Below are 27,582 nucleotides of genomic sequence, written 5' to 3'. Positions count from 1 at the left end.
AACACCCTGCATAAGTTAAAAGTTGAAGCTTGAAAACTGTAGGAGAAATGAGCTGAACAAACCTTGTACCCTATGTGGGATGGATAAACAATATGTCCCTTAATTGTTATAGGGGAATATGAAATAGCGTAAGGTCTACTCTGTTTGGACTGACTTATTACTGTTGATGCCTCGGTAAACTATTGGTTACTTAAGGGCTATCATGTCTATGGTCATCTCAAAATGATACATTGTCAACTGATACAATTATATAGGGGTATAACAAAAGAAAGATTTATTCAAATTTTTATTCAATTTGTTTCATGGTTTCATTAGACCAAAACAAGACCAATACCAGGTTGCTGCATGCAATTGATTTAGGTTATATGTATACTGAATCATTCCCTTTCACGGATGTTTGACAAAAATTTTCCTTGTACAATGAGTATAATTAAATTCCAAACTATTGGCAAAAAGGAAGTGGCTACATGGTAGATGTTAAAATTGCTTAATCGCTACAACTCAACATTATCAAGCTTCAGACCAAATATTTTAAAATCATTCCCTTCAGTAGGAGTTGAGAAAATTTTTGTTTCCTTGTACAATTAGGTTGTAAAATTTCAAACTATCCGCAAACCGGAAGTGGATACATTATGTAAAAATTGCTTACTCGCTACAACTCAACATCATAAAGCTGAAGACCAAAAACAAGATCATTCCCTTCCATAGAAGCCAAGCAAACTTTGACAAAATTTTTTTGGATGGACAGACAGACAGAGTCGAGCGGTTACTAGACCTGCTTCAGCCTTTGGCGACGCAGGTTAAAAGAAGTCTAAATCAATCAAAAACTCAGACAATCCTCTAATCAGAATGATAGAACTGTTGATTCAAACACCAGGAGGTTTCATCAGAAATGTTAGTTAAAGCCAAGTGAACAGATCAAACACACAAAGTACAACTAACCTGTAATGTTTGAGTCAATGCTGTCAAATTTCATTGTTTACCAAAAAACAATGTCACCCAAATTCTTAAAAGTTAGCTTACACATGAAATCATGGTATTCTATCTCTCATTAGTATTCATATTTGATATTTAATCTATGACTGTAGGAATGTGATCGATTCAAATCCTTTACCATGTTTTTGAACATTGTAAACATATTTGAAAATTATTTGTGGTGAAATAGTCCCCACTAAAGGGAAGCTCCTATAATTTTGCATTGAATCACCACCTCATTCAAGTCTTCTACAATGGAAGTTTGGAATCTCCTTCAATGAAAAGTTATCTCCCTTTACCAAAATGTATTTGTCACCTAATAAATTATAATGATTAGTTCCTATTAAACTTTCCTTCGACTATATATGAATAGTAAAATACCATCTGTTTACATAACAAAAGTATTCTAAATTCAACAGACTTATTGTGTTAAATGATTAATCTTTAGATTAACTAATTTCACCTACTTTTTTTTATATTTACAAATATTTGCTCATAAAACAAATATAATAATAGTAATAACAAGTGATATAAAGCCTTGATAGGTCCTCCAGCTAAACTCTTCCTAAAAGATGGGTTATTTATTTGAGGTATGACCTTATCATTTACAAAAGTTTATAGGTTAAATGTGCACCTGAATGCATGAAAAATGTATCAATCGAAATACAACTTTTAATAATAAAATGAAAGATAGAGCAAAGTATTGTTGGTCTTTGTTGTATCATTAACATGTATTGTTTATTTCACACAGAATGTACAATGTTGACTGAAATAATACAGGTCAGTTGTATATAGGTTGAAACAGAATCATTAATTACTTGGTCAAATATTAGATATATATTTTATTCCCAAGTGTGAATTTGTGTCAATCTATCAGATAGAAGTTCTATTAAGCATAGTGTAAGATATGTCCAAATGACTGCAAATCTCACCTTATCTAAAACCTGTAAATACAAACTAAACATAAACTAGACATGCAACATTAAAATGTTAAATAAAAACAAAAACCAAGTTTACTAATATTGATGGAAATAAAAATAATGCACAACAAATTCTCTTACTACATGCATATGACAAAAGGCTTCGTTATTTACTGAAGTCACAAATAACATAATGATTAGAGGTACCAGTAGAATGGAATGCAAAAAAAAAACAGTTTAGATCATTCATAGGATACTGACTTGTTGTCTTAACAAAAATGTACAATTAAGGGGAGTTTTACAGTTTCACATTGTATTGTCAGTTTTGTGATTTTGAGAAATGTTATAGACTGAAATAAGTCCTTTGAGAAAAAAAAAAAAAAAGTTAACATACAAAAATAAGAATATATGGTATGATGCTTGTTTTCGAGGAAAACGAGGTTCAAAATGGGGAAATTTGTAATTTTGCAGAAATTTCCTGACACTGTCATTAAAGAAAACAAACTATAAATAAAAATAACCCACAAGTAATTAAACACTGACAAATTCAACATTATGTTATATCATAAGGATACTTGACCAGTTCTATAACCTGAGTTTTAAGATAACCCAATCCAGTGTTTTCATTAAATGATGACATGTGATAATGTACGTTCCTTTCTGTGAAAAAAAATGATATAAGCATTACTAATAGTAACTCTAAATTGATAAAAAAAATAAGGATCCTCGATTATTTTTTGGCAACAAATGAAGGTAAAAATACACTTTCAAACAAATCTGGTCAAACAAACTGGGTGTAAGTTTGTCCATGAAAGTTATATTTCCGCAAACAAGTTTGAACAAGTAGAAGGAAAGAATTTTCCTCAATCATAATTAAAATAACTTGACCAGAGTGTTTAAGAAGAGATGATTAAAAATTATGTGATTGTATATCAAAGTCTTTAAAACAAACACATGTCTCCTTAAGTTGGATAACATTAAGTCAGCAGTCACTTAGAATAATATATGTACACCTAGCATAGTAAAACTACATTTACCACCCTGAAGGAAGTGGTGTTAGGGCTGTCCAAAAATTAAATAGGGGAGAAAGATGTAATTTTTTTTTTAAACGCAACAATCAATAACATGAAATTTTCTAAATATTCATTTTTTTTTTTTTAAATTACATTAGTCCACAAATTTGTTTAAATTAAGTCTTTGAACCTCTTTCTAACATTGATTTCTCGGACAGCCCCAAAGCAAAAACATATATTTTTATAGAACATTTCATATATGTTGACTAGTATAGCAATACTGAATTATGAATGATGATTTATCCAGTGTAATTTGATGTAATGTTATGTATGCAATTCCAATCAAAAGCATATATCCTAATGAATCATTATACCTAAAGTATGAAAAGTGATTGGATTTAACAAACCTTCTGCTACATCAAATCCTTGAAACTTGACAGGTTGTGCATAATTAACCATTGCTGACAAGTAAGGGTGTATGTTAGTAGTGGCTCCAATGTATTTATAGTTAGACATCAAAGCTATTTCTTCTTCTGCTGTCAAATTTCCTCCCTATAATATTATTACAAAATTGACAGGTTTATATAAAGGTGACCTTTGTAAATAAAATGCTCCGCTGGGGCGCAGCTTGATACGACTGCAGAGGTCGAACCCTGAACAGTTGGGGCAAGTATGGACACAACATTCAAGCTTGATTCAGCACTGAATTTGGATTGTAATTAAATATTTGACACAGCATAGGTTTCTGACATAGAATGAATGTGGTCTAAGAACTTAAAATTTTTTTATTTACCTATTCAAACCATATCTTTATTATTTACTTTTATATATAAATCAGAAATAACCAATTTAAAATGGAAAATTTTAAAGAAAAAAAGGGGGAAAAAAATCCCCCTCCCCCCATTTTTTGAACCCCCTTATGATTCATCACCCCAAACTCAATCCCAGCCTTCCCTTTGTGGTATGGTACCTTGCAGTACAATTTCAGAGAGATCCATACACTTGAACACAAGTTATTGTCTGGAAACTAGAAAAATGCTTGTTTTTTGGCCCCTTTTTGGCCCCAAATCCTAAACGTTTAGGGCAATTACCACAAAACTCAAACCCAGCTTTCCCTTTGTGATATGGAACATTGCAGTACAATTTCATAAAGATCCATACACTTACACACAAGTTATTGTCCTGAAACTAGAAAAATTCTTGTTTTTTTGCCCCTTTATGGCCCCTAATTCCTAAAATTTTGAGGGAATTACCCCCAAAATCAATCCCAGCCTTCCCTTTGTGGTATGGTACCTTGCAGTACAATTTCAGAGAGATTCATACACTTGAACACAAGTTACTAGTAAAAATGCTTATTTTTGGCCCCTTATTCCTAAATAATTTGGGCAATTACCCCCAAAATCAATTCCAGCTTTCCCTTTGTGATATGGAACCTTGCAGTACAATTTCATAAAGATCCATACACTTACACACAAGTTATTGTCATGAAACTAGAAAAATGCTTGTTTTTTTGCCCCTTTATGGCCCCTAATTCCTAAAATTTTAAGGCAATTACCCCCAAAATCAATCCCAGCCTTCCCTTTGTGGTATAGTACCTTGCAGTACAATTTCAGAGAGATCCATACACTTGAACACAAGTAATTGTCTGGAAACCAGAAAAATGCTTATTTTTGGCCCCCTTTTCGCCCCTTATTCCTAAATGTTTAGGGCAATTACCCCCAAACTCAATTCCAGCTTTCCCTTTGTGATATGGAACCCTGTAGTACAATTCCAGAAAGATCCATACACTTACACACAAGTTATTGTCCTGAAACTAGAAAAATGCTTGTTTTTTTTGCCCCTTTTTGGCCCCTTATTCCTAAAATTTTGAGGCAATTACCCCCAAAATCAATCCCAGCCTTTTCTTTAGTGGTATGGTACTTTGCAGTACAATTTCAGAGAGATCCATACACTTGAACACAAGTTATTGTCTGGAAACTATAAAAATGCTTATTTTTGGCCCCCTTTTGGCCCCTTATTCCTAAACGTTTTGGGCAATTGCCCCCAAACTCAATTCCAGCTTTCCCTTTGTGATATGGAACCCTGTAGTACAATTTCAGAAAGATCCATACACTTACACACAAGTTATTGTCATGAACCTAGAAAAATGCTTGCTTTTTGCCCCTTTTTTGGCCCCTAATTCCTAAAATTTTGAGGCAATTACCCCCAAAATCAATCCCAGCATTCCTTTTGTGATATGGAACCTTGTTGTACAATGTCAGAGAGATCCATACACTAACACACAAGTTATGTCTGGAAGTTACAAAAATGCTTATTTTTGGCCCCTAATTCCTTAACTGTTGGTACCATAACCCCCAAAATCAATACCAACCTTTCTTTTGTGGTATTGAACCTTGTGGTAAAATTTCATAGAGATACATTCACTTAAACTAAAGTTACAGTGTGAAAACCAATGTGTTTTCGGACGACGACGACGATGACAACGACACCAACGTCATACCAATATACGACCACAAAAATTTTTTTGCGGTCATATAAAAAGAATATGAAGCTGTCATATTAAGAGGATATAGTAACAATCAAAGGGACTGTGAAGACTGAGATGAGTGCTTTTAATTGAATCACTGCTCAGTATTATAGAGGGAGTGTCAGCTACTAACAAAAGTCAATCCAACCTCATGCTGATATGTCTACCACAAGCAAGAAATCCCCCCTCCCAGTTGTTGTGGCTTTGTCTCTTCATATCTTTTAGTATGTTTATAATTTTGTGTTGAAGTCAGATCTGTGTTGGATGTTTTTCAGAACTTGTATAAACCCTGGTGATTTAAAGCCTGACAAACATACAATCCTTTTCCATTGCTGAAAACCACATAATGTCCTCTTGGTTTACCTGTGTTATAGGGTTGCTATAGGATTGTATTTTTTCAATTATTCCTTATTTGGTTTATAATTGATATTTTGTTTAGAACACATCATTTAAAAACATTTTTTCATATAATTTGTGTATTAAGGAGCTAATAGTAAAAAAGAATGTCTGGTAAACAAAGAGGGATAATAGTCAGGATTTTAGCGCCTGTTAAAACGCTTAAACCCACTGCATTTGTATGCACCTGTCTTAAGTCAGGAGCATGTTGTTCAGTGGTTGTTGTTTGTTGATGTGGTGCATAAGTGTTTCTCGTTTTTTATATAGGTTAGACCATTGGTTTTCCTGTTTGAATTGTTTTACACTAGTCATTTTGGGGCCCTTGATAGCTTGCTGTTTGGTGTGAGCATAGGCTCCGTATTGAAGGCCGTACTTTGACCTATAATTGTGTACTTTTACACATTGTGACTTGGATGGAGAGTTGTCTCATTGGCACTCATACCACATCTTCTTATTTCTAAGTATAGAATGAATTATCATCCATTTCATGAAAAGCATCCATAACACCATTGAATGGTGAAATATAAAAAATACATATTTCACTTGAATATAAGATGTCTGATGAACTTGTATTGTTGTTTTTCTACAGTCAGTTTGGCAATTATTTCACATCCCCTTTTATTCATATGATTTTTATTTAGTTTTCTATATAAACAAAGCAAACAAACAAAAGGAATTACACATGTTTAACTACATATCTATAGACAGAAGTAAGTCAATTGACATGCCCAGCCATTTTTATAGCAAGAATTCATCCTGCCCCCTTATTCTTTTCCAAAGAGGTGTAAATGAATACAATATGAAAGATCGAAAATTAATTCCTATTTATCCTGGATAACTCTATTTTTGTTTACCTCATCCTCTTCTTTTTTTTCAAATGAATCTGATGTTTTCTTTTCATCTTCGTCCTGACTGTTGTTGTCTATAGACTGACATAACTTTAATTCAGGATGAGCATCAGTATCTATGTTAGGTGTTGTAGGATCTAAATCTGTAAATACATATTTACCAACGATAATTAATAACTCATCATGTTTAGAAATAGGACTTCATTGTTTAGTAGTTTGTTACTAAAAGATGTTGCTGTTTGATTCGTTGATTGAATGGTTGTTACTATTAAAAATTCTTGTTATAACTATTTTGACTGGATAATGACTTTTCTGGCTTATTTGTCATATCAGGTTATATTTTGTCCAAAATTTGGTAGGCTACTAGTAATAATAAAAAAATGGGAAATATACTATCAAGATGTAGTCTATATTCCTAAAGATTTTATTTTCCTAAAGGGATAGCAACAAAAATATTCAAATGGTATTATTTTAAGTCTTATCTCTTCAAAAACTTGATGTTATATAGGAATTGACTTTAATTCTGTGCACTAAAAACAAAACAAATAATTTTTCAAAACACTCTACCTTAAAATACAGCAAATCATCATTTTGAAAGTACATGTACTAAAATTCAGAAAACTCAACACAGAATGTAAAGACACCTTAATATTGGTGCTCTACAAAGTTTATACTGAAACAAGGAAAAATAAACATATTAAAGGCATCAACACGAGGGATTTCAACCCTTTAGACTTGCATGTTCACATTTCAGCTTACAATTTCTGAACATTGTCTACCAAACACTACAACAAAAGCATACACAATAGCTCCAAGTCAAAAGTTTCATAACAAATTAAGTCTTTGTGGTCCTAACAGTAATGGAAATACAAAAAAAAAAAACAACAATTTAAAATTGAAAATAAATCAATGTACCGGTATTGAAAATTTAATCAATTGTAAATGTTGTCTTCAGTTTTGAAAAAGAAATTTCATGTTGTCAACATGCAAGTTTCTGAACAATAAAAGCTGTTGTGTTGATAAATGAATACAACCATATTTGATGATTGTGAATAGTATTCCCAAATATCAGGGGTTTTGATCAGATAAAAATTAAGTTATTGACCGGAAACTGTCCATTTGCTGATAGTAAATATCAAAGTAACATATTTGAATAGGAATAAAGGAGATTTGTCATAAATATCAATGAGAGAGAGCAACCCAACCACATTCATCCCCCAAAAGCCATATTGTAGTCAACATACTGTCTTCACCAATAGACTCATTGTCATACCATATGTTTACCTCCAAATAATAATCAAGAATCTAGAAGAGTTGTTATGTTAAGTTCTAAAATGCCCAGAATTTAGAAGAGTTGTTATGTTAAGTTCTAAAATGCCCAGAATTTAGAAGAGTTGTTATGTTTAGCTCTAAAATGCCCAGAATTTAGAAGAGTTGTTATGTTAAGCTCTAAAATGCCCAGAATTTAGAAGAGTTGTTATGTTTAGCTCTAAAATGCCCAGAATTTATAAGAGTTGTTATGTTTAGCTCTAATATGCCCAGAATTAAGAAGAGTTGTTATGTTTAGCTCTAAATAATCCAGAATCTAGAAGAGTTGTTATGTTAAGTTCTAAAATGCCCAGAATTTAGAAGAGTTGTTATGTTTAGCTCTAAAATGCCCAGAATTTAGAATAGTTGTTATGTTAAGCTCTAAAATGCCCAGAATTTAGAAGTGTTGTTATTTTTAGCTCTAAAATGACCAGAATTTATAAGAGTTGTTATGTTTAGCTCTAAAATGCCCATAATTTAGAAGAGTTGTTATGTTTAGCTCTAAATAATCCAGAATCTAGAAGAGTTGTTATGTTAAGTTCTAAAATGCCCAGAATTTAGAAGAGTTGTTATGTTTAGTTCTAAAATGCCCAGAATTCAGAAGAGTTGTTATGTTTAGCTCTAAAATGACCAGAATTTAGAAGAGTTGTTATGTTAAGTTCTTAAATGCCCAGAATTTTGAAAAGTTGTTATGTTTAGCTCTTAATAATCCAGATTCTAGAAGAGTTGTTATGTTAAGTTCTAAAATGCCCAGAATTTAGAAGAGTTGTTATGTTTAGCTCTAAATAATCCAGAATCTAGAAGAGTTGTTATGTTAAGTTCTAAAATGCCCAGAATTTAGAAGAGTTGTTATGTTTAGCTCTAAATAATCCAGAATCTAGAAGAGTTGTTATGTTAAGTTCTAAAATGCCCAGAATTTAAAAGAGTTGTTATGTTAAGTTCTAAAATGCCCAGAATTTAGAAGAGTTGTTATGTTTAACTCTAAATAATCCAGAATCTAGAAGAGTTGTTATGTTAAGTTCTAAAATGCCCAGAATTTAGAAGAGTTGTTATGTTAAGTTCTAAAATGCCCAGAATTTAGAAGAGTTGTTATGTTGAGTTCTAAAATGCCCAGAATTTAGAAGAGTTGTTATGTTTAGCTCTAAATAATCCAGAATCTAGAAGAGTTGTTATGTTAAGTTCTAAAATGCTCAGAATTTAGAAGAGTTGTTATGATAAGTTCTAAAATGCCGAATTTAGAAGAGTTGTTATGTTAAGTTCTAAAATGCCCAGAATCTAGAAGAGTTGTTATGTTAAATCTAAAATTCCCAAATTTAGAAGAGTTGTTATGTTTAGCTCTAAATAATTCAGAATCTAAAAGAGTTGTTACTTTAAGTTCTAAATAATCCAGAATCTAGAACAGTTGTTACGTTAAGTTCTAAATAATCAAGAATCTAGCAGAGTTGTTATGTTAAGTTCTAAAATGCCCAGAATTTAGAAGAATTGTTATGTTTAGCTTTAAATAATCCAGAATTTAGAAGAGTTGTTATGTTAAGTTCTAAAATGCCCATTCTAGAAGAGTTGTTATGTTAAGTTCTAAAATGACAAGAATTTAGAAGAGGTGTTATGTTTAGCTCTTAATAATCCAGAATCTAGAAGAGTTGTTATGTTTAGCTCTAAATAATCCAGAATTTAGAAGAGTTGTTATGTTAAGCTCTAAAATGCCCAGAATTTAGAAGAGTTGTTATGTTAAACTCTAAATAGCCCAGAATCTACAAAGATTTGAGAATAAGAGTAAGGTAACAGCTTATTCCTTAAAAAAATTTGGCCTTCTTTTTAAGGAAACTAAACTCTTATCATGCTGAATTATTTTGAGAAAATGTACAATTTTGCTTTATTTATAAAGATATGCAAATTTTATGCAAATGATCTATACCTAACTGTCCTGGCTGACTGATAACAATAAAGTTTACATAGGTGATCACAGAGTGGTATTGGTGCATCGAATACTGTCCCAAAAATGGCAATCGTAATTAAAACAAGCATTCTGAGAGTATTGCAGTCCCCTACCAGTTAAAAATTAATTGTATTGGAACAAAATGCTAACTTGATCTATAACTTGTCATGGTGTAAACTATATAACAAATATCAAGTCAATATCTTCAAACATGACGAAAAAAAGTGTTGAAAACTGATTATTTAAGTGAATTTTCTAAGTCCAAGGACCATAACTCTGCACAATATCTTCAAACCGGAACAAAATTCGAACTGGATCTGTAACTTGTCATGATAAAACTATATACCAATTATCAACTCAATATTTTTAAACACGAAGAAAAAAAGTGTGGAAAACTGATTTGCTGGACTGACGGATGGACAGACAGACAAGACACACAGACGGACGGAGTGCAAACATAAAGTCCCCTTCAACTTTGTCGGTAGGGGACTAAAATTATAATTTTGACGATATCATCAGTAAACAATTGAACTTCAAAAGTGCTGAGCTCTGATTCATATCTAAATTATTTACACATTTGGAAGTTTCATTCTCGCAGGTTTAAGTTGTTTCTGGATTTTTCAGACCTGAAGAACATTACAATAAACTGACTTAGGTTAAGGGAACATGAACTCAAATTGGAACGATAGAAATATAGCAATTTTGTATGAGTGAGATTCCTTTTCTTTGTCTGGCCAAAGTAGTACAGAGGTCTGGAACATAAAAAAAAAAAGGAGAATGTGTCCTTGGGAAACAGATATTGCCACCATTTGCATATAACGTTATAAAGGGACATAACTAGAGAACTGTAAAAGTGATGCCACCCAAATTCAAACTTGATCTGTGCTTTATGGTAATAAGCATTATGTATAAGTTTCATAACAATTGATTGTGGCAAATTAAAGTTAGAGAATGGAAACGTAAAAATTCAATAATTTTTCCATTTATAAAGAGAGAGAAATAGAATGCAAAATCTACAAAAATTAAGACAGCTAAAAAAAAAAAAAAAAAAAAAATACAATCTCAAAATAATAATAAAGAGATCATAAATATTCATTATTTCATAAAGGATCAAAGGTGATAAATACTCATATTATTTTGACTTTTAACATTACTATAAATCTTTTGACTTGGAGTATTCAAACTGAGAAGACAACAATCATTCCCAGCTCATTTTCCTTGTCAATAAAACAAAAGTTCACATCAATAAACAGAGAGACAGAAAGATCTGTTCTTAGCCTTTGTAAATACTACAAATTCATCACACTATAACTAATCACACAAAACCATACATTTTTGTCTAGCAATGTTTTCCCAAAAAATTTCTTGTGTTTGAATGCAATACATCAATTTATATTTACTGACAATTCCATTTTATTCAATGCTCATATTTTACTCAACAGTATGGGGTTTACTCATTGTTGAAAGCTGTACAGTAACCTGAACTTGTTTACATTCTTGTCCAATAGTCTTTGAAGGATAATTTTTTAAGAGGCAATCACGTCTCATTGCCTTATTTTTGTGTTGTAATTTTAACTTAATATAAAATCTTCAAGAGATTTTTTTTGACATAAAAACAGGTCCTCCATGTTTCACCAGGTTTAAGAACTGGAAAAAGAAATTTTTTGATATGCAGAAAACTTTATATGAGATGACGAAAAATTTGTCACAATCAATTCAAAGCAAACTGAAACAATTTTTGTAATGACAAACTTCCCTTTATGTAGAAAGGCAAATCCACTTTTGCTTTGAAAAACACAAATATTGGAAGGAAACATATTTCTTTAACAAATTAAATGGAATGGGACTAATATTTTAATTTTAATGGTAAAGATATAACATTCTAGAAGTTTTTTTGTTCATGATTAATAATAGTTTTTTTTTTTCAGTGTATGCATAAAAAAAAAACCACATCCCCTGTCTGTCTTTACTATTGTTGTTGGAATGTTTATAAGGAAATTATTTAATGTTGATTAGTATACCTCTTTATGGATTGTATACTGTTAATATTAAATTTCCTTGTTTTTTTAAAGTTTCCTAGACATTTTTTCCAATAGATATGTATATATTTAATGATATCTACCTAACCTTAAACAAACTATGAAATAGATACCACTTTGACTTAAATGCAAAATTTAAGAGACACACAAACATTGGGTCATTATAGTCATGTGTTCATTATTTGTTTTGTTTTTTAAAAAATAATGATGAAATAAGCAACATATGTGAAATACCACTACGAATGTCTATTATACAGACATAAATGTGAATAATTACCAGAATCCCAAAAGCATAAAATTCTTATTTACGGTGATGGAAAAACTGTTAAAAAATAATGTTCCACTATAAAAGAGACTAATGAACCATGAACATCTAAAATATGGACCTATATAATGTAACTTTTAAATAAAGTCACTTAATGTCATGATGACCATTGAATTACAATGTAGTGTTTATATGACATGAATTACAATGTTTATATGACATGAATTACACTGAAGTGTTTATATGTCATTTACAATAACAGAGAAATCAACCCAAGCACATAACTTAACCAAATCTATGGTTTATAGAAAATATATCTCTAAGTGCCTACAGGTTTTTTTAAAATACCTGTAAAGTGGTGTTTCAGGGTCAACAAAGTGTGGAATGTAGATCAAAGTGGCCAAAATTAAATCAGAAATATTGCTCTGTTTAAAAATAATGTTATATTGAAGTATTGATTAAGTTCAATCATGAAATCAAGGTATATCAATAACTCAATTCTTGTTAAAGATATTGAATATAATATAGGATTATAGTCATAAAATATCATTATATACAACTATTAGCTCTATGTTTTAATAGAAGGTCTTCAACACAGTGAACTATTTATTGATTGTCTTATGTGTGCAACTCTGTCTTTATGTGTTTGATTTTATCAACCTAGCTATGTTTTATAAATAAACTGTTATCACAGAGATATGTCTCGCCTTTTTGTAACTTTGATAATGCAAATGTTGAAATTAAAATAAAAATACTTTAACACATAAGTTATGCAAATATTCCAAGTCGATGAACCATGACTGAAGGTACATGGCTAAACAATCAATGAACCATGACTGAAGGTACATGGCAAAACAATCTCCATGGAAAAGAGATGTGCCAATGCTTTTACATCTTCATACCAAATACCATAGACTTATCATAAGTCGTTCCCTTTCAACAAACCTAAACACAAACATTGACTTGTAAACTATGTAAAAGTTTCAAAGTCAATGAACCATGATGAGGTGGTGGGGCTATATAATCTCCATGGAAACGAGATTTGCAAATGCCAATTAATTTGCACCCTAAATATCATTGACTTAACATTAGCACTTAATCTTAAACTGATCTAATCACAAACTAATACATGTAAACTAAGCAAAAGTTTCAAAGTCAATAGACCATGACTGAGGGGGCCAGACCAAATATTCTTCATGGAAATGAGATGTGCTAATGCTTATACAATTGCATACCAATTAACATTGGCCTACCACTAATGGTTCCCCTTGAACTGACCTAATCACAAACTAATACATGTAAACTAAGCAAAAGTTTCAAAGTCAATAGACCATGACTGAGGGGGCCAGACCAAATATTCTTCATGGAAATGAGATGTGCTAATGCTTATACAATTGCATACCAATTAACATTGGCCTACCACTAATGGTTCCCCTTGAACTGACCTAATCACAAACTAATACATGTAAACTAAGCAAAAGTTTCAAAGTCAATAGACCATGACTGTAGGTGCGGGACCAAATATTCTCCATGGACATTAGATATACCAATGCTCATACAACTGCATACCAAATATCATTGACTTACCACTAGTGGTTCCCCTTGAACTGACCTAATCACAAACTAATACATGTAAACTAAGCAAAAGTTTTAAAGTCAATAGACCATGACTAAGGAGGCGTAGCCAATTATCTCCATGGTAATGAGATATGCCAATGCTTATACAACTGCATGCCAAATATCATTGACTTACCACTAGTGGTTCCCCATAAACTGACCTAATCACAAACTAATACATGTAAACTAAGCAAAAGTTTCAAAGTCAATAGACCATGACTGAGGGGGCAGGGCTAAATAATCTCCATGGAAATGAGATGTGCCAGTTATGATACAACTGCATACCAAATATCATTGACCAACCACTAGTGGTTCACCTTAAACTAGACCTAATCACAAACTAATACATTGTTGACGCCGCTGTCGTCGCTGACGCCGGAAACTGCATACATATGTATCGCTTTTTGACTCTGTCAAGGCGAGACAAAAAGCTGTCTGAGAACAAATAATTCTTCTTTTTTTTTCTAATCCTAAATGTTGTGTGACTTGGTCTGACAAATATTTTTTTATTTAAAGAAAGAATATGATAGCATCCTGGAGTGTTAAAATAATGGATATGTGGTGTTATTTACTTGAGGAAAAAATATTATATAGTGAGGCAATTTTTCATAACAATAATCCCTATATCCAATTATCTCTTACTAACTTTTTAGATTGATAGCTCTTAAAAAAATAAATAAAAGCTGAAAAAAAAACTGTAAAATTCATGTAGAATTCACAAAGTTGTTTGAAAACAGAAGGGTCCCTAGAAAATGTGTCATATTTTACATATATCTTTGATGGGTTTTTACAATATGAGTTTTTACTAATTTTATCGCCTTGTATGGTGCTAATCTTATCACCTTGTATGGTGATCGCCTTGTATGGTGCTAATCTTATTCTTTGTATGGTGCTAATCTTATCGCCTTCTATGGTACATTGTATTTCAAACATCATCAGGATATCATATTGGTGTAATAGACAAACAGAGGAATGTACCAACAATACTCATTAAACACAAATGTAATGAAAATATCGCTACAATACATAACAAATCTATTCCTTGTGTGTGTGTGTGTGTGTATGTCTTCCTATGTCATGGAGAGATGAAAATCAAACAATATCAAAAGCAGAACACTTATTTATAGATCTTTTGTAAAAAAAAAAAAATGAAGAGGAAAACGGATGTAACTGAAAGTGATCATGCAAGTCTAGGGATGAACAAAATTAAAATTGTTTGGAGGCAGACAAAGTAAATGATTAGATTATACAGATATATATGTATATAATCAACTATCAAATATGTCACAACAAACCATGACAACTCATACAACACAATTATCAAACCATTACAAATTGTTCAGTATAAAACTTATTCAAAATTGTAACATTTCAAATGATTAACCATAATTTTAGTTCATAAATTATAATGACCATATATTATTATTCAATCAATTAGATCTAAAAATTTCTGATTATAGTTTTTTTTCTTCTTTGCTTTCAATAATTGTGAGAAATTGTTAATGATTTGAAGACACATTTAATAGGGTGGGAATGTTTTGTACATGATGCCTGCATTGGACCATTGGTTTGCTTGGGTTTGTTTTGTATAATTTCTTCTCCAGACATATCACTACTGGAACTGCTGTCATCATCTACATAAAAAAGACAAGATTTTCTCCATATTGTTCCTGTAAACTCAATATATTATGTACTATATATCAGTATATATTTGTGAAATTTTTTCTTTTTTCTAAAACAGGTGGATACTGTAAATTCAGAAATTATTGTAATGTTTCTTTTAATTCAAAAAATGGGACAGCATCAGGTTCACAATTATAAAAACTTGCAATCATAATTTCAATAGTGAGTTTCCTTCATTAAATTTTTCAAATCACATTAACTAGATTTAATATTTTTGCCAGTGGTCAAGGATTTGCAATAATAAATGCACACATTTATTTCTGAAATTACAGTAGCTTTTCTTGGAAATTATTATTCATAATAACATTATTTAATGGGTACACCCCACCAACATAGCAAAAATAAAGATTTACACAAACAACTCTATAGATATATAGTAATAGTCCCTCTTGTAAGCCCTTAAATCTACATTTAAAAATAAACTTCAGTAATATATATTTCAATATTTGTCATTTATCCTTTAAAAGTGTGTTTTTAGGGGTCTTTTTAAAGAGAGACTATTTGTAAATAAAGTTGGCAAATATTTATACAGATACAAATGACGACAAAGGACGAGCACCAAAATTGTGCAAGGTCGACACATTGTGCAGTTAACAATACAATAAGAACAACTTTGTTTATAAGACAAATAGTACAACAAGATGTCAGTCTTTTTTATCAGTTTAGTACAGGGTACACTTATACATTTTAGAAATTAACCAATAAAAAAAATTTGGTCTTTATCCAGGGCTTTCAAAAAAATATTTGAGCCAGCCGGACATTTTTTATTTGTCTTATCCCGATTTTAATCCCTTAAGACTTAGTAACAAAAGGCAACCTAGTAATCAGTTGGGCATCATGTAAATTACGATTGACACAAAACCCATATTTAACTTGATTTTTTATATAAATTCGATGTTCTGGCGTTAACTGTTAAATTGACAGTGCACCTTTCGAAGTGTGCAACATCAGCGTACTAATATCTGCCTTAGACTTCTTATTTGTGCCAAGTTACGCTGTCAATAATTTCACTTTTGTTTGTTTTTTAAAAGGACATTTTCCTAAATACAAGATGTTGACTTGACAATGATAAAACACGGACCAGAGACAAATACGTGACTAAGGGGTGACTAAGCATGACTAAGTGGGCCCACTCTTATGGCAGTCAGTGGGCCCCCCTCCCCCCCCCCCCCCCCCCCCCCCCCTTATGAAAATTTCTGGATCCGCCACTGTACCTGTGGACTGAACAGGTAAATTTCACCTGTCAGAGAACTAATTTACCTTGATTGTAATGAGAGGGTATTAAAGTAGAGTTTGTTTTGATAGTAATTATTCATCATGTCACTTATACGACCGGAAATCTGTGGCTGTTTAAGGCAAAAAGTCAGGTCAAAAAGACTACAAAAACTTCTATTTTTTTTTCTGAACTATGTTAAAAATTTTTCAGCCTCGGCACAACAAGTCATTTATATAATTTACTGGGCAAGTCCGGACAATACAACCGTTTTGGAAGCCCTGCTCTTATTGCATCTCAATATTCAGAAATATAAAAAGAGATTACAACTTGTTCAGATCCTAATATATTATTTTCAAGACAATAAAAATCATATAGACAAAAATCCCATCACAAAGAAACTTAAGTATGAAGACATCAAGAGAGATATCAAAAACCAAGTTAATGAAAGACAGACAACATCATGACAAAAAGAAAAATACGAATGGACAAATAGTAGTCCACAAAACTTTTAATATAAAACTATTGATCAACACAAACTCCACCAACAACTCGCAATGAACAGTACTCTGTAAAGGTATATAGTATCTACTGCTCTAGTGACATTTATCATGACAAATAAATTGAGATAACAAGTCACTTTCCAAAATAAAATGAAAGAGGAAATGAAGACAGGATTGTTGGGATGACAAATGGAACCTATCCTTGGTCATTTGTGACCATGATTTCCATAATGGTCAACCAAATCATGATGGCATTCATAAAACATTTGAAGAGAATGAAACAAGCATTAACAGACACATACTTATCATCAGACTACAAATGTAATAATAAAAAAGACCACTTTATCCAAAAATGTTCATATTTATTAGTCCTAAAGAATTAAATTGAAAAACAAAAATTCTACATTTAGACATGACGTAATATAAAGATCATTTATTTTGTTATTTTGCAAGTAGCAAGTGAGTTTTTTGCCACTACACTTCCTTACAAGATCTTATTACAAGCATAATATACAGATATTTGATGTAAGGCATCACCAGCTACTAATTTAGGGCAACTGGCATAGGTGTCTTTAAATCAGTAACAAACAAGTTTTTTTTTAAATAGTACTCCTCCTGAACATGAATTGCCTGCTCAATACAAAAGAGTTGTAAACAGCATAATATCAGAATTGTTAATCAAACTGAAGATAAAATTGAAATTTTCTAATTTTGTTACTAATAGATAAAACATTTATATGTGATAAAAAATCTAACAAATATATAATAATAATATGTGTAAGAAAGTATGACAAAATATATAATGAAAAAAATATTATGTAAAAATACAAACCATTGAGTGGTCCTTCTTCACCATCTACATTGCCCACTACACCACTGACATCAAACACTATCTCAAGGTCATCATTCTGTTCCTGTTGACCTTTCATAAACAACTCCAAGCTTCCTAAATAATAAAAAAAAAGTTGAAGTGTAATAAAAGTACTGAAGAAAAAGAGCAGTGTAGAAACAATTTTGCTATAAAATAAAAGGTATATCAATAATAATACTATGGAATTTCTTTTTATATATTTGCTTTTGGCAAACATTTCTAGCACATTTTACTGTAATATAAATTATCTATTTAAAAATATTTTGACAAAATCCTCATTTTCAGCCAGACATGGGCAACAACATAACAACAAATTACTTTAGTAGATGCTTTTTTGTAACACCAAAATTAACATAATTTTCAATTTTCAACCAAATTCAATGAAAACAGGCCACTTTTGTTGGATTTAGAACTTTAAACATATAGTGCTTGTGATGACAAAATAGATTTTTTAGTGTAACATATAACCTATCTGACTTGAAAAGTTAGTTTGACGTAATCTTGGCTTTATATTTCCTAGGCCTAAATATGGTTGAAATCCAGAAATGCCAGTATTTGTCAAAGAGTCATAATTAAAATAGCGAAAAGAACATATATTGTAAAAGCAGAAATTTTTGTTCAAGTCTTTATTCCTTGGATACAAAATAGCAACAAAATTTAATCTCAAACAAAGAAATTAATCAAAATAGAACATGATTTTCCCAAAATGGAACAGGGGAAACTTAATCCAATGATATCAGTTTCTCAGACAAATTCAGGAATTTTAACCCAGCAAAAATGAATGTCTGAATTATGTTGTATGATAAAGCTGGTAAATTGTGTGTTTCACAATCACTAGAAATAATTGTACTGGTACATTGTTCACTTTCCATAATCAATAGAACATTTTAAAAAGAATTTAATGTGGATCCATTTATCAATAAATGGGTTAAACAACTGACTTTAATGCCAGATAAATCTATTTTAGTAATTATACATGCTGTAGTTAATTAGTTCCAGCCAAAAACAAAAAAATAAATCTATAAATGCTTAAAAATAGAATTGATTAGTTTGGTGTACTTACTTTTTTCTACTTCTGGTTTGAGCCTTTTATTCTTTATGAGTATTCTTTGTTGTAGCTGATTGGGTGGTGGAAGGTACTGGCCAGGTTCAAGCTTAATTATAAAAAGAAATTATGTATATATTATGAACTTCCATGATAAAGAAGCAAACTGCTTCATTGTTTATTGGTAATAAACAGCTGCGCCAACAAATTGGTTAAAGCATTTTTTGAGTTATTGTCCGACATGTTGACAACGGAGGGGCAGACAGACGGACTGACAACGGTATACCATAATACGTCCCGTAAACGGGCGTATAAAAACCATTTAAAAATTAATAATAAAAAGGGTTATTTTTTTTTCTAAAATAACAATATGAATTCCCATCAACTAATCATTCAGGTATCTTTTTTATTCATTCAAAATAAATGGAGTAAAAAATTACCAAGTTGCATCAGGATAAACATTTATCAATCAATCAATCTTTAAATCAGTCCATTTTTCAAGAAAATTAAAAACACTTTTCATGGCATGGTAGCAACAATTTTATGAGACAGAAAAAATCCAATAGAAAGGTATTGAAAGCAGATTGGTAGTTCACAAAATTCTATATTTCATTTATGACCAAAACTCCAATCAAGTGAACTAATTAACATAAAATAAAAGAACAGAGTTCCAATGTCCCTGCGTTGCACATATCTTATCTATCCAGGGGCAATAACTAAAAAAAAACCACTTTTTTTTGTTGTTCTTTAAAACAATTTATAAATAAAAAGCATGTGCAGGAGACAAAAAAGTTTTTTTTGTTGTATACTAAATATTTCAAACAGACCATCAAGGGCATTACTTACAGTATACTATAAGTTTTATAAACAAGAGTGCACACGCTGAAATGTCTCGCCTTCTTTACTAATCATTGATATTATGTTGATAGTCCTAAATATAAAGCTTTCTTACAACTGTCACATAAACTTAACATTAACCAAGAAAACTAAACATTGAACAATGAACCATGGAAATGAGGTCAAGGTCAGATGAACAATGCTAGGCAGGCATGTACAGCTAACAATTCTTCCATACAACAAATATAGTTGACCTATTGCTTATAGTTTAAGAAAAACAGACCAAAACACAAAAACTTAACACTGAGCAATGAACTGTGAAAATGAGGTCAAGGTCAAATAAAAACTGCGCGACTGACATAAAGATCATAAAATACTTCCATACACCAAATATAGTTGACCTTTTGCATATTGTATTAGAAAAAAAGACCAAAACTCATAACCTTAACTTTGACCATTGAACCATGAAAATGAGGTCAAGGTCAAATGACACCTGCCAGTTAGACATGTACACCTTACAATCATTCCATACACCAAATATAGTTGACCTATTGCTTAAAGTGTAAGAAAAACAGACCAAAACACAAAAATGTAACATAAGCAATGAACCATGAAAATGAGGTCAAGGTAAAATAAAACCTGCCAGACTGACATGTACATCATTAAATATTTCCATACACCAAATATAGTTGACCTACTGCATATAGTATTAGGAAAACAGACCAAAACACAAAAACTTAACATTTAGCAATGAACCTTGAAAATGAGGTCAAGGTCAAATAAAACATGCCAGACTGACATGTACATCGTAAAATATTTTCATACACCAAATATAGTTGACCTACTGCATACAGTATTAGAAAAACAAACCAAAACACAAAAACTAAACCACTAAACTATGACCACTGAACCATGAAAATGAGGTCAAGGTCAGATGACACCTGCCAGTTGGACATGTACCCCTTACTATCATTACATACACCAAATATAGTAGACCTATTGCTTATAGTATCTCAGATATGGACTTGACCACGAAAACTTAACCTTGTTCACTGATCCATGAAATGAGGTCGAGGTCAAGTGAAAACTATCTGACGGGCATGAGGACCTTGCAAGGTACGCACATACCAAATATAGTTATCCTATTACTTATAATAAGAGAGAATTTAACATTCCCAAAAATCTGAACTTTTTTTTCAAGTAGTCGCTGAACCATGAAAATGAGGTCAAGGACATTGGACTTGTGACTGACGGAAACTTCGTAACATGAGGCATCTATATACAAAGTATGAAGCATCCAGGTCTTCCACCTTCTAAAATATAAAGCTTTTAAGAAGTTAGCTAACGACGCCGCCGGATCACTATCCCTATGTCGAGCTTTCTGCGACAAAAGTCGCAGGCTCGACAAAAAATTGTACCCGTGAGAGCACTAACGAGGCCATTTTCCATAAATTTAATATTTCCAAGGGTCATAACTCTTTTAAAAAAAGTCATTCGTCCACCATTATAAAACTTGTCCGAGATATTGCTGATTTTAACCTATAGTACGGACACACGGACGCTGGGTATTTCCATGTACCCTGCAACGCGTTATGCGGGGGACAAAAATAGTTTCAGGTGTGGTAGAAGCCAATTCTGCCAAGTTTAGTACAAATACAAAGTTAACCATAGGAGACACGGTATTCACAATTTTCTAACTGACAAGATGAACAAAAAGAAAATGTTTCACAGCAGTAACACAAAAATATTTTTTTTTACAAAAGCTTGTTTAAGTTAGTTACTGATGTTAGAATATTATTTATAGTGATGTAGTTTACTATTGAGTACTATGTTGAACCATATAGGCAGCCTTATTCCTTATAGCAAATGATCATTTAACCTTCCATACATTATTCCTGCCAAGTTTAGTTAAAATTGGCAGATCAAAATTAAAGATTATTTCTTGTGGCCAGTTTTTTATACAATCTGAACAAAATAGGGAGTTTTCATTAACAAACTTTTGTTATGAGCTATGCAAGAGTTTCATACATACTACAGTCGACTCCACTTAATTGCATACCGCTTAATACCATAATTCGGTTAATTGCATAGTTTTCTCCTGCACAAAACCATTTCCCATTCATCTAATGTTAAATTGTCGGTTATATGCATAGCTCTACAAGTGGCCTTTCGGTTTATTGCATAGAAAATTATCGCCATCTAGATATGCTTGGTTAAATCTATCGAAATTTTTGACCGGAAACGGCAGTTGGTGAGTATATTTTTCTTGAATGCATCATTATTTTCATTATTTCATATTTACTTTTGTGTTATTCAAATAAAGTTTTAAAACAGTTTCTTTCGTGTTTATATGATTGAATTTGATTAAAAAAATAACCCTCGATATCTACACAGGTAAAGTTTCCCATGTTCTATTTTAAGCCTCGAGGTCATAAAAATGTCAAACAGGTAATTGTTGTAAAAACACTGACCATTCTATCTAAAAAGGTGTAAATAATTGATTGGATTTCACACACTGTCAATAGATTACATTTGGGGTGAAATTCAAAAACAATAACGCATGCTAATTATCGATCATTATCCAATGTGAACTCCCGTAATTGGGCTTGGGGTGATCTGCATTTATGTTAAATATTACAGGGCATTTATATATGGTTCAAGAATTTTATACATCAATCATTTAATTTTAATATATTTTGAAAAAAGCATTTATTTCTAATTATTATATTTTCTCACTTTCAATACTCGTGTCCAGCAAATAACCCGTATAGGGCCCCTTTACCGCTTTGCATATACGAAACTAACGAAGTCAAATAAACAGTGTTACTTCACTCTGCAAGCTGTAAATAATGTACATCAAAGGCAGTTTAGTACACATCTATTGTTAAAATGATTATAAACTGTGTAGTTTTGTTAAACAGTTTATTTTAATCAAAGCGTAACAATGTACATTGTACATACGGGTCATAGAAACAAATCTATTTTTAGAACGAATTTATTTTAGTATCCCAGGTAAACTGGTAAAGGAAACGTCGGTACGCAAATAAACTAAAACAAAATGTGTTTATAATCTTTATTGAAATAATACAAAATAAAATAACGTGAATGACAATAGACATATAATATAACTTTTATTATAATAAATCAACATTCAATATGTTGTAATTGGATTATAGACGTTCATCTTTCTTCGGGGATTTCCTTTACTGATCTGTTCTATCGATGTTATTTGACTCCGTAATTTGGCATTTCGGATATAAGCATACTCCGCTTTATTGCATAATTTGTCTGACAAATAGGCTATGCAAATAACCGGAATGTACTGTATCATTATACTTATATATGTTCTGCCAGTAAAAAATTCACTAATCATATCTCTAACCCAGATTAACATTGGTACTTATACTGGACTATAAAAAAAAGAAGTAGACTAAAATATTTCCACTTACTGGTATTGATTCTAGAGGTCTTTTCAACAAAAGGTCGCCTAAAATATCTTCACAATATTTGGCCATTTTGTATTGCTGAGCTTTACTGAAATGAAAGTACAAAGTAAATGTCTATAAATATATAACATGTTATGTTTAAATCATAGACACTTGATTTGTCAAAGTTCATATGTTTTTTGATAAATTTTATTATTTATTACAAGGAATTGTTTTTTTGGTAGTAATAACTAGTCAAGAACTAACAATTCATTATTAATCTATTAATACAATACAAACATTATTTCCTTTTCCATAATGTAACATATATTTAATTCCATTTCCATCTTAATGTAACTATAAATGATACTATACCTGCAGTGATTTTCAAAAGATAATATAACAGGCATCTGTGATGTAACAAAAGCTGTTTCTTTGATTGCTTGTATAACATCCTGAAAATGAAATTACATTATTACCACTTCAAATATTTATTTCAATTTTTTCGTGTATGAAAATGTATTTTCTTATTTTTCCTATGTAATGTTGTCCAGCCCTTTTGTGGACAAGATGGCATTTCCAAAACTATGTTAAAATTTGACGTCATGAATTTGAAAGGAACATTTGAAAGACCTTTGTAACTTTTATTAGCAATTTTATATATTTGCCATTTAGAAATAAATCTTAGTCCAATAATTGTAAATAAAAATAAAATGATCCGCTGGGCGCAGCTGGATACGCCCGCAGAGGTCCAACCCTGAACAGTTGGGGCAAGTATGGACACAACATTCAAGCTTGATACAGCACTGAATTTGGATTGTGATTAAATATTTGACACAGCATAGGTTTCTGACACAGAATGAATGTGGTCTAAGAACTTAAAAAATTTTAATTTACCTATTCAAACCATATCATTATTATTTGCTTTTATATATAAATTAGAAATAACCAATTTAAAATGGAAAATTTTAAAGAAAAAAAAATCCCCCCCCCCAATTTTTTGAACCCCCTTATGATTCATCACCCCCCAAACTCAATCCCAGCCTTCCCTTTGTGGTATGGTACCTTGCAGTACAATTTCAGAGAGATCCATACATTTGAACACAAGTTATTGTCTGGAAACTAGAAAAATGCTTGTTTTTTTGCCCCTTTTTTGCCCCAAATTCCTTAACATTTAGGGCAATTACCCCCAAACTCAAACCCATCTTTCCCTTTGTAATATGGAACCTTGTAGTACAATTTCATAAAGATCCATACACTTACACACAAGTTATTGTCCTGAAACTAGAAAAATGCTTGTTTTTTGCCCCTTTTTTGCCCCTTATTCCTAAAATTTTAAGGCAATTACCCCCAAAATCAATCACAGCCTTCCCTTTGTGGTATGGTACCTTGCAGTACAATTTCAGAGAGATCCATACACTTGAACACACGTTATTGTCTGGAAACTAGAAAAATCATTATTTTTAGCCCCTTATTCCTAAACATTTTGGGCAATTACTACCAAACTCAATTCCAGCTTTCCCTTTGTGATATGGAACCTTGTAGTACAATTTCATAAAGATCCATACACTTACACAGAAGTTATTGTCCTGAAACTAGAAAAAATGCTTGTTTTTTGTCCCTTTTTGGCCCCTAATTCCTAAAATTTTGAGGCAATTACCCCCAAAATCAATCCCAGCCTTCCCTTTGTGTTATGGAACCTTGTGGTACAATGTCAGAGAGATCCATACACTAAAGTCTGGAAGTTACAAAAAAATGCTTATTTTTGGCCCCTAATTCCTTAACTGTTGGTACCATAACCCCCAAAATCAATCCCTGCCTTCCTTTTGTGGTATTGAACCTTATGGTAAAATGTCATAGAGATCCATTCACTTAAACTAAAGTTAGAGTGTGAAAACCAACGTGTCTTCGGACGAGGACGACGCCAACGTCATACCAATATACGAAAAAAAATTTTGCAGTCGTATAATTACTTAAAGTTCATATCTACACTTGTTTAAAAAGGTTTGAAATCAGGAACCTTACAGTTGTATTTAAAAGTCATTTGTCCTTCAAGAATTTGGTTTTAATGGCAATCTTAGAAAGCTGTCTGTCAAATATATTTACAAATTTTTCTAGACTTAGGATAAATTCAATCATGACATATTTTATAGACACTTGTCTACTGTTGAACATTGTATGTTGAAGTTGACTTCTTTACTTTTTTTAATGTTGCTGATGGTTTGCATCTCATTGATGTATATCCCATACCTCCTTTCCTTCATATAGATAAACAATACTGTTAATCCAAGTCAATTTAACAAGACTCTGTCAATAGAAATGAACATGTAATTTGGTCAATGTATATTTTTTAATCTACTAATGGAGACTGACCATCTGGTAAAATTGACAGGGGGGGGGGGGGGGGGGGGGAAATATTTCTTAATTTATGAGGGAAATTTGTATTTACTTTCTTTTAAGAATTTGGAACTGTTGTAAAATAAACAAACATAACCTTAGTTATACAAAGTGCATGGATGCACAAGAGTGCACACGCTGAAATGTCTCGCCTTCTTTACTAATCATTGATATTATGTTGATAGTCCTATATATAAAGCTTTATTACAACTGTCACATAAACTTAACATTAACCAACTAAACTAAACATTGACCAATGAACCATGAAAATGAGGTCAAGGTCAGATGAACCATGCTAGGCAGGCATGTACAGCTAACAGTTCTTCCATACAACAAATATAGTTGACCTATTGCTTATAGTTTAAGAAAAACAGACCAAAACACAAAAACTTAACACTGAGCAATGAACCTTGAAAATGAGGTCAAGGTAAAAAAAAAACCTGTGTGACTGACAAATAGATCATAAAATATTTCCATACACCAAATATAGTTGAACTATTGCATATAGTATAAGAAAATAAAATGCTTCACTGAGCGCAGCTAGATATGCCCGCAGAGGTCCAACCCTGAATAGTTGGGGCAAAAATGGACACAATATTCAAGCTTGATTCAGGTCTGAATTTGGATTATAATTAAATATTTGACATATTATAGGTTTCCGAATAAATGTAGTCAAAGATCTTGAAATTGGTTATATGAATTGAATTTATATTCAATTAAAGATTTCTTGCTGTTGTGCAATACTTAGTAAATCTGTTGTCAGACTATAAACAAATAAAGTTCAATTAATTCTCAATGTCATATTAGAAATTTATGAAAATAAAAAGGGAGCTTACATCAATAGATATAAACAATTCACCAAAGTTTCATGAGAATTGGTGACAGCATTTTTGAGTTATTGTCCTAAAACTGGAAAATCACCCCTTATTTTAATGAATAAAACCCCATAACTCAGAAATGTAAAATGTAAAATTTATAAAATTCTAAAGGGAGCTTACACCAATACATACAAACAATTCACCAAAGTTTCATAAGAATTGCTGAAAGCATTTTTGAGTTTTTGTCCAAAAACTGGAAAATCCCTCCATTTTTTTATAAATAAAAACCCTGTAACTCGGAAACGTAAAATCTAAAATTTATAAAAATCGAAAGGGAGCTCATGTCAATAAATATAAACAATTCACCACAATTTCTTGCAAGTTGGTGAAAGCATTCTTGACTTTTTGTCTGAAAACTGGAAAATCCCCCTTTTTTTAATGAATAAAACCCCATAACTCGGAAACAAATAATCTAAATTTTATAAAAAATGAAAGGGAGCTCACGTCAATAGATATAAACAATTCACCAAAGTTTTATGCAAATTGGTTAAAGCATTTTTGAGTTAATGTCCGACATGTTGACGACTGACAGACGGACGGACAGATGGACGGACAGAGGTATACCATAATACGTCCCGTAAACGGGCGTATAAAAAGACCAAAACTCAAAAACTTAACTTTGACCACTGAACCATGAAAATGAGGTCAAGGTCAGATGACACCTGCCAGCTAGACATGTACACTTTAAAATCATTCCATACACCAAATATAGTAGACCTATTGCATACAGTATAAGAAAAACAGACCAAAACACAAAAACTTAACTATAACCACTGAACCATGAAAATGAGGTCAAGGTCAGACGACACCTGCCAGTTGGACATGTACACCTTACAGTCCTTCCATACACCGAATATACTAGACCTATTGCTTATAGTATCTGAGA

General features: G+C 31.6%; 1 protein-coding gene across 4 annotated transcripts in view; it reads right to left on the bottom strand.

Moving 5' to 3' along the window:
- The window catches only part of LOC127738172 (1-phosphatidylinositol 4,5-bisphosphate phosphodiesterase beta-4-like), a 130,554-nt gene that overhangs the window by 31,724 nt on the left and 71,248 nt on the right, over positions 1-27,582 (bottom strand). For 2 of the 4 annotated variants that reach the window (XM_052249318.1, XM_052249317.1), the window contains exons 14-21: positions 23,797-23,876; positions 23,446-23,530; positions 19,178-19,268; positions 18,076-18,189; positions 15,389-15,478; positions 6,686-6,822; positions 3,316-3,460; positions 2,471-2,555 (exon numbers count right to left, since the gene is read on the bottom strand). In XM_052249318.1, the coding sequence (XP_052105278.1) occupies positions 2,471-2,555; positions 3,316-3,460; positions 6,686-6,822; positions 15,389-15,478; positions 18,076-18,189; positions 19,178-19,268; positions 23,446-23,530; positions 23,797-23,876 (827 nt within the window). The remainder of the gene's footprint in view (positions 1-2,470; positions 2,556-3,315; positions 3,461-6,685; positions 6,823-15,388; positions 15,479-18,075; positions 18,190-19,177; positions 19,269-23,445; positions 23,531-23,796; positions 23,877-27,582) is intronic. The other 2 variants (XM_052249319.1, XM_052249320.1) reach the window with 2 other exon arrangements.

This window comes from Mytilus californianus, unplaced genomic scaffold, assembly GCF_021869535.1.
Source record: "Mytilus californianus isolate M0D057914Y unplaced genomic scaffold, xbMytCali1.0.p SCAF_4, whole genome shotgun sequence".
In the NCBI taxonomy this organism is placed as follows: Eukaryota; Metazoa; Mollusca; class Bivalvia; order Mytilida; family Mytilidae; genus Mytilus; species Mytilus californianus.
This window is presented reverse-complemented; position numbering and strand designations above follow the sequence as displayed.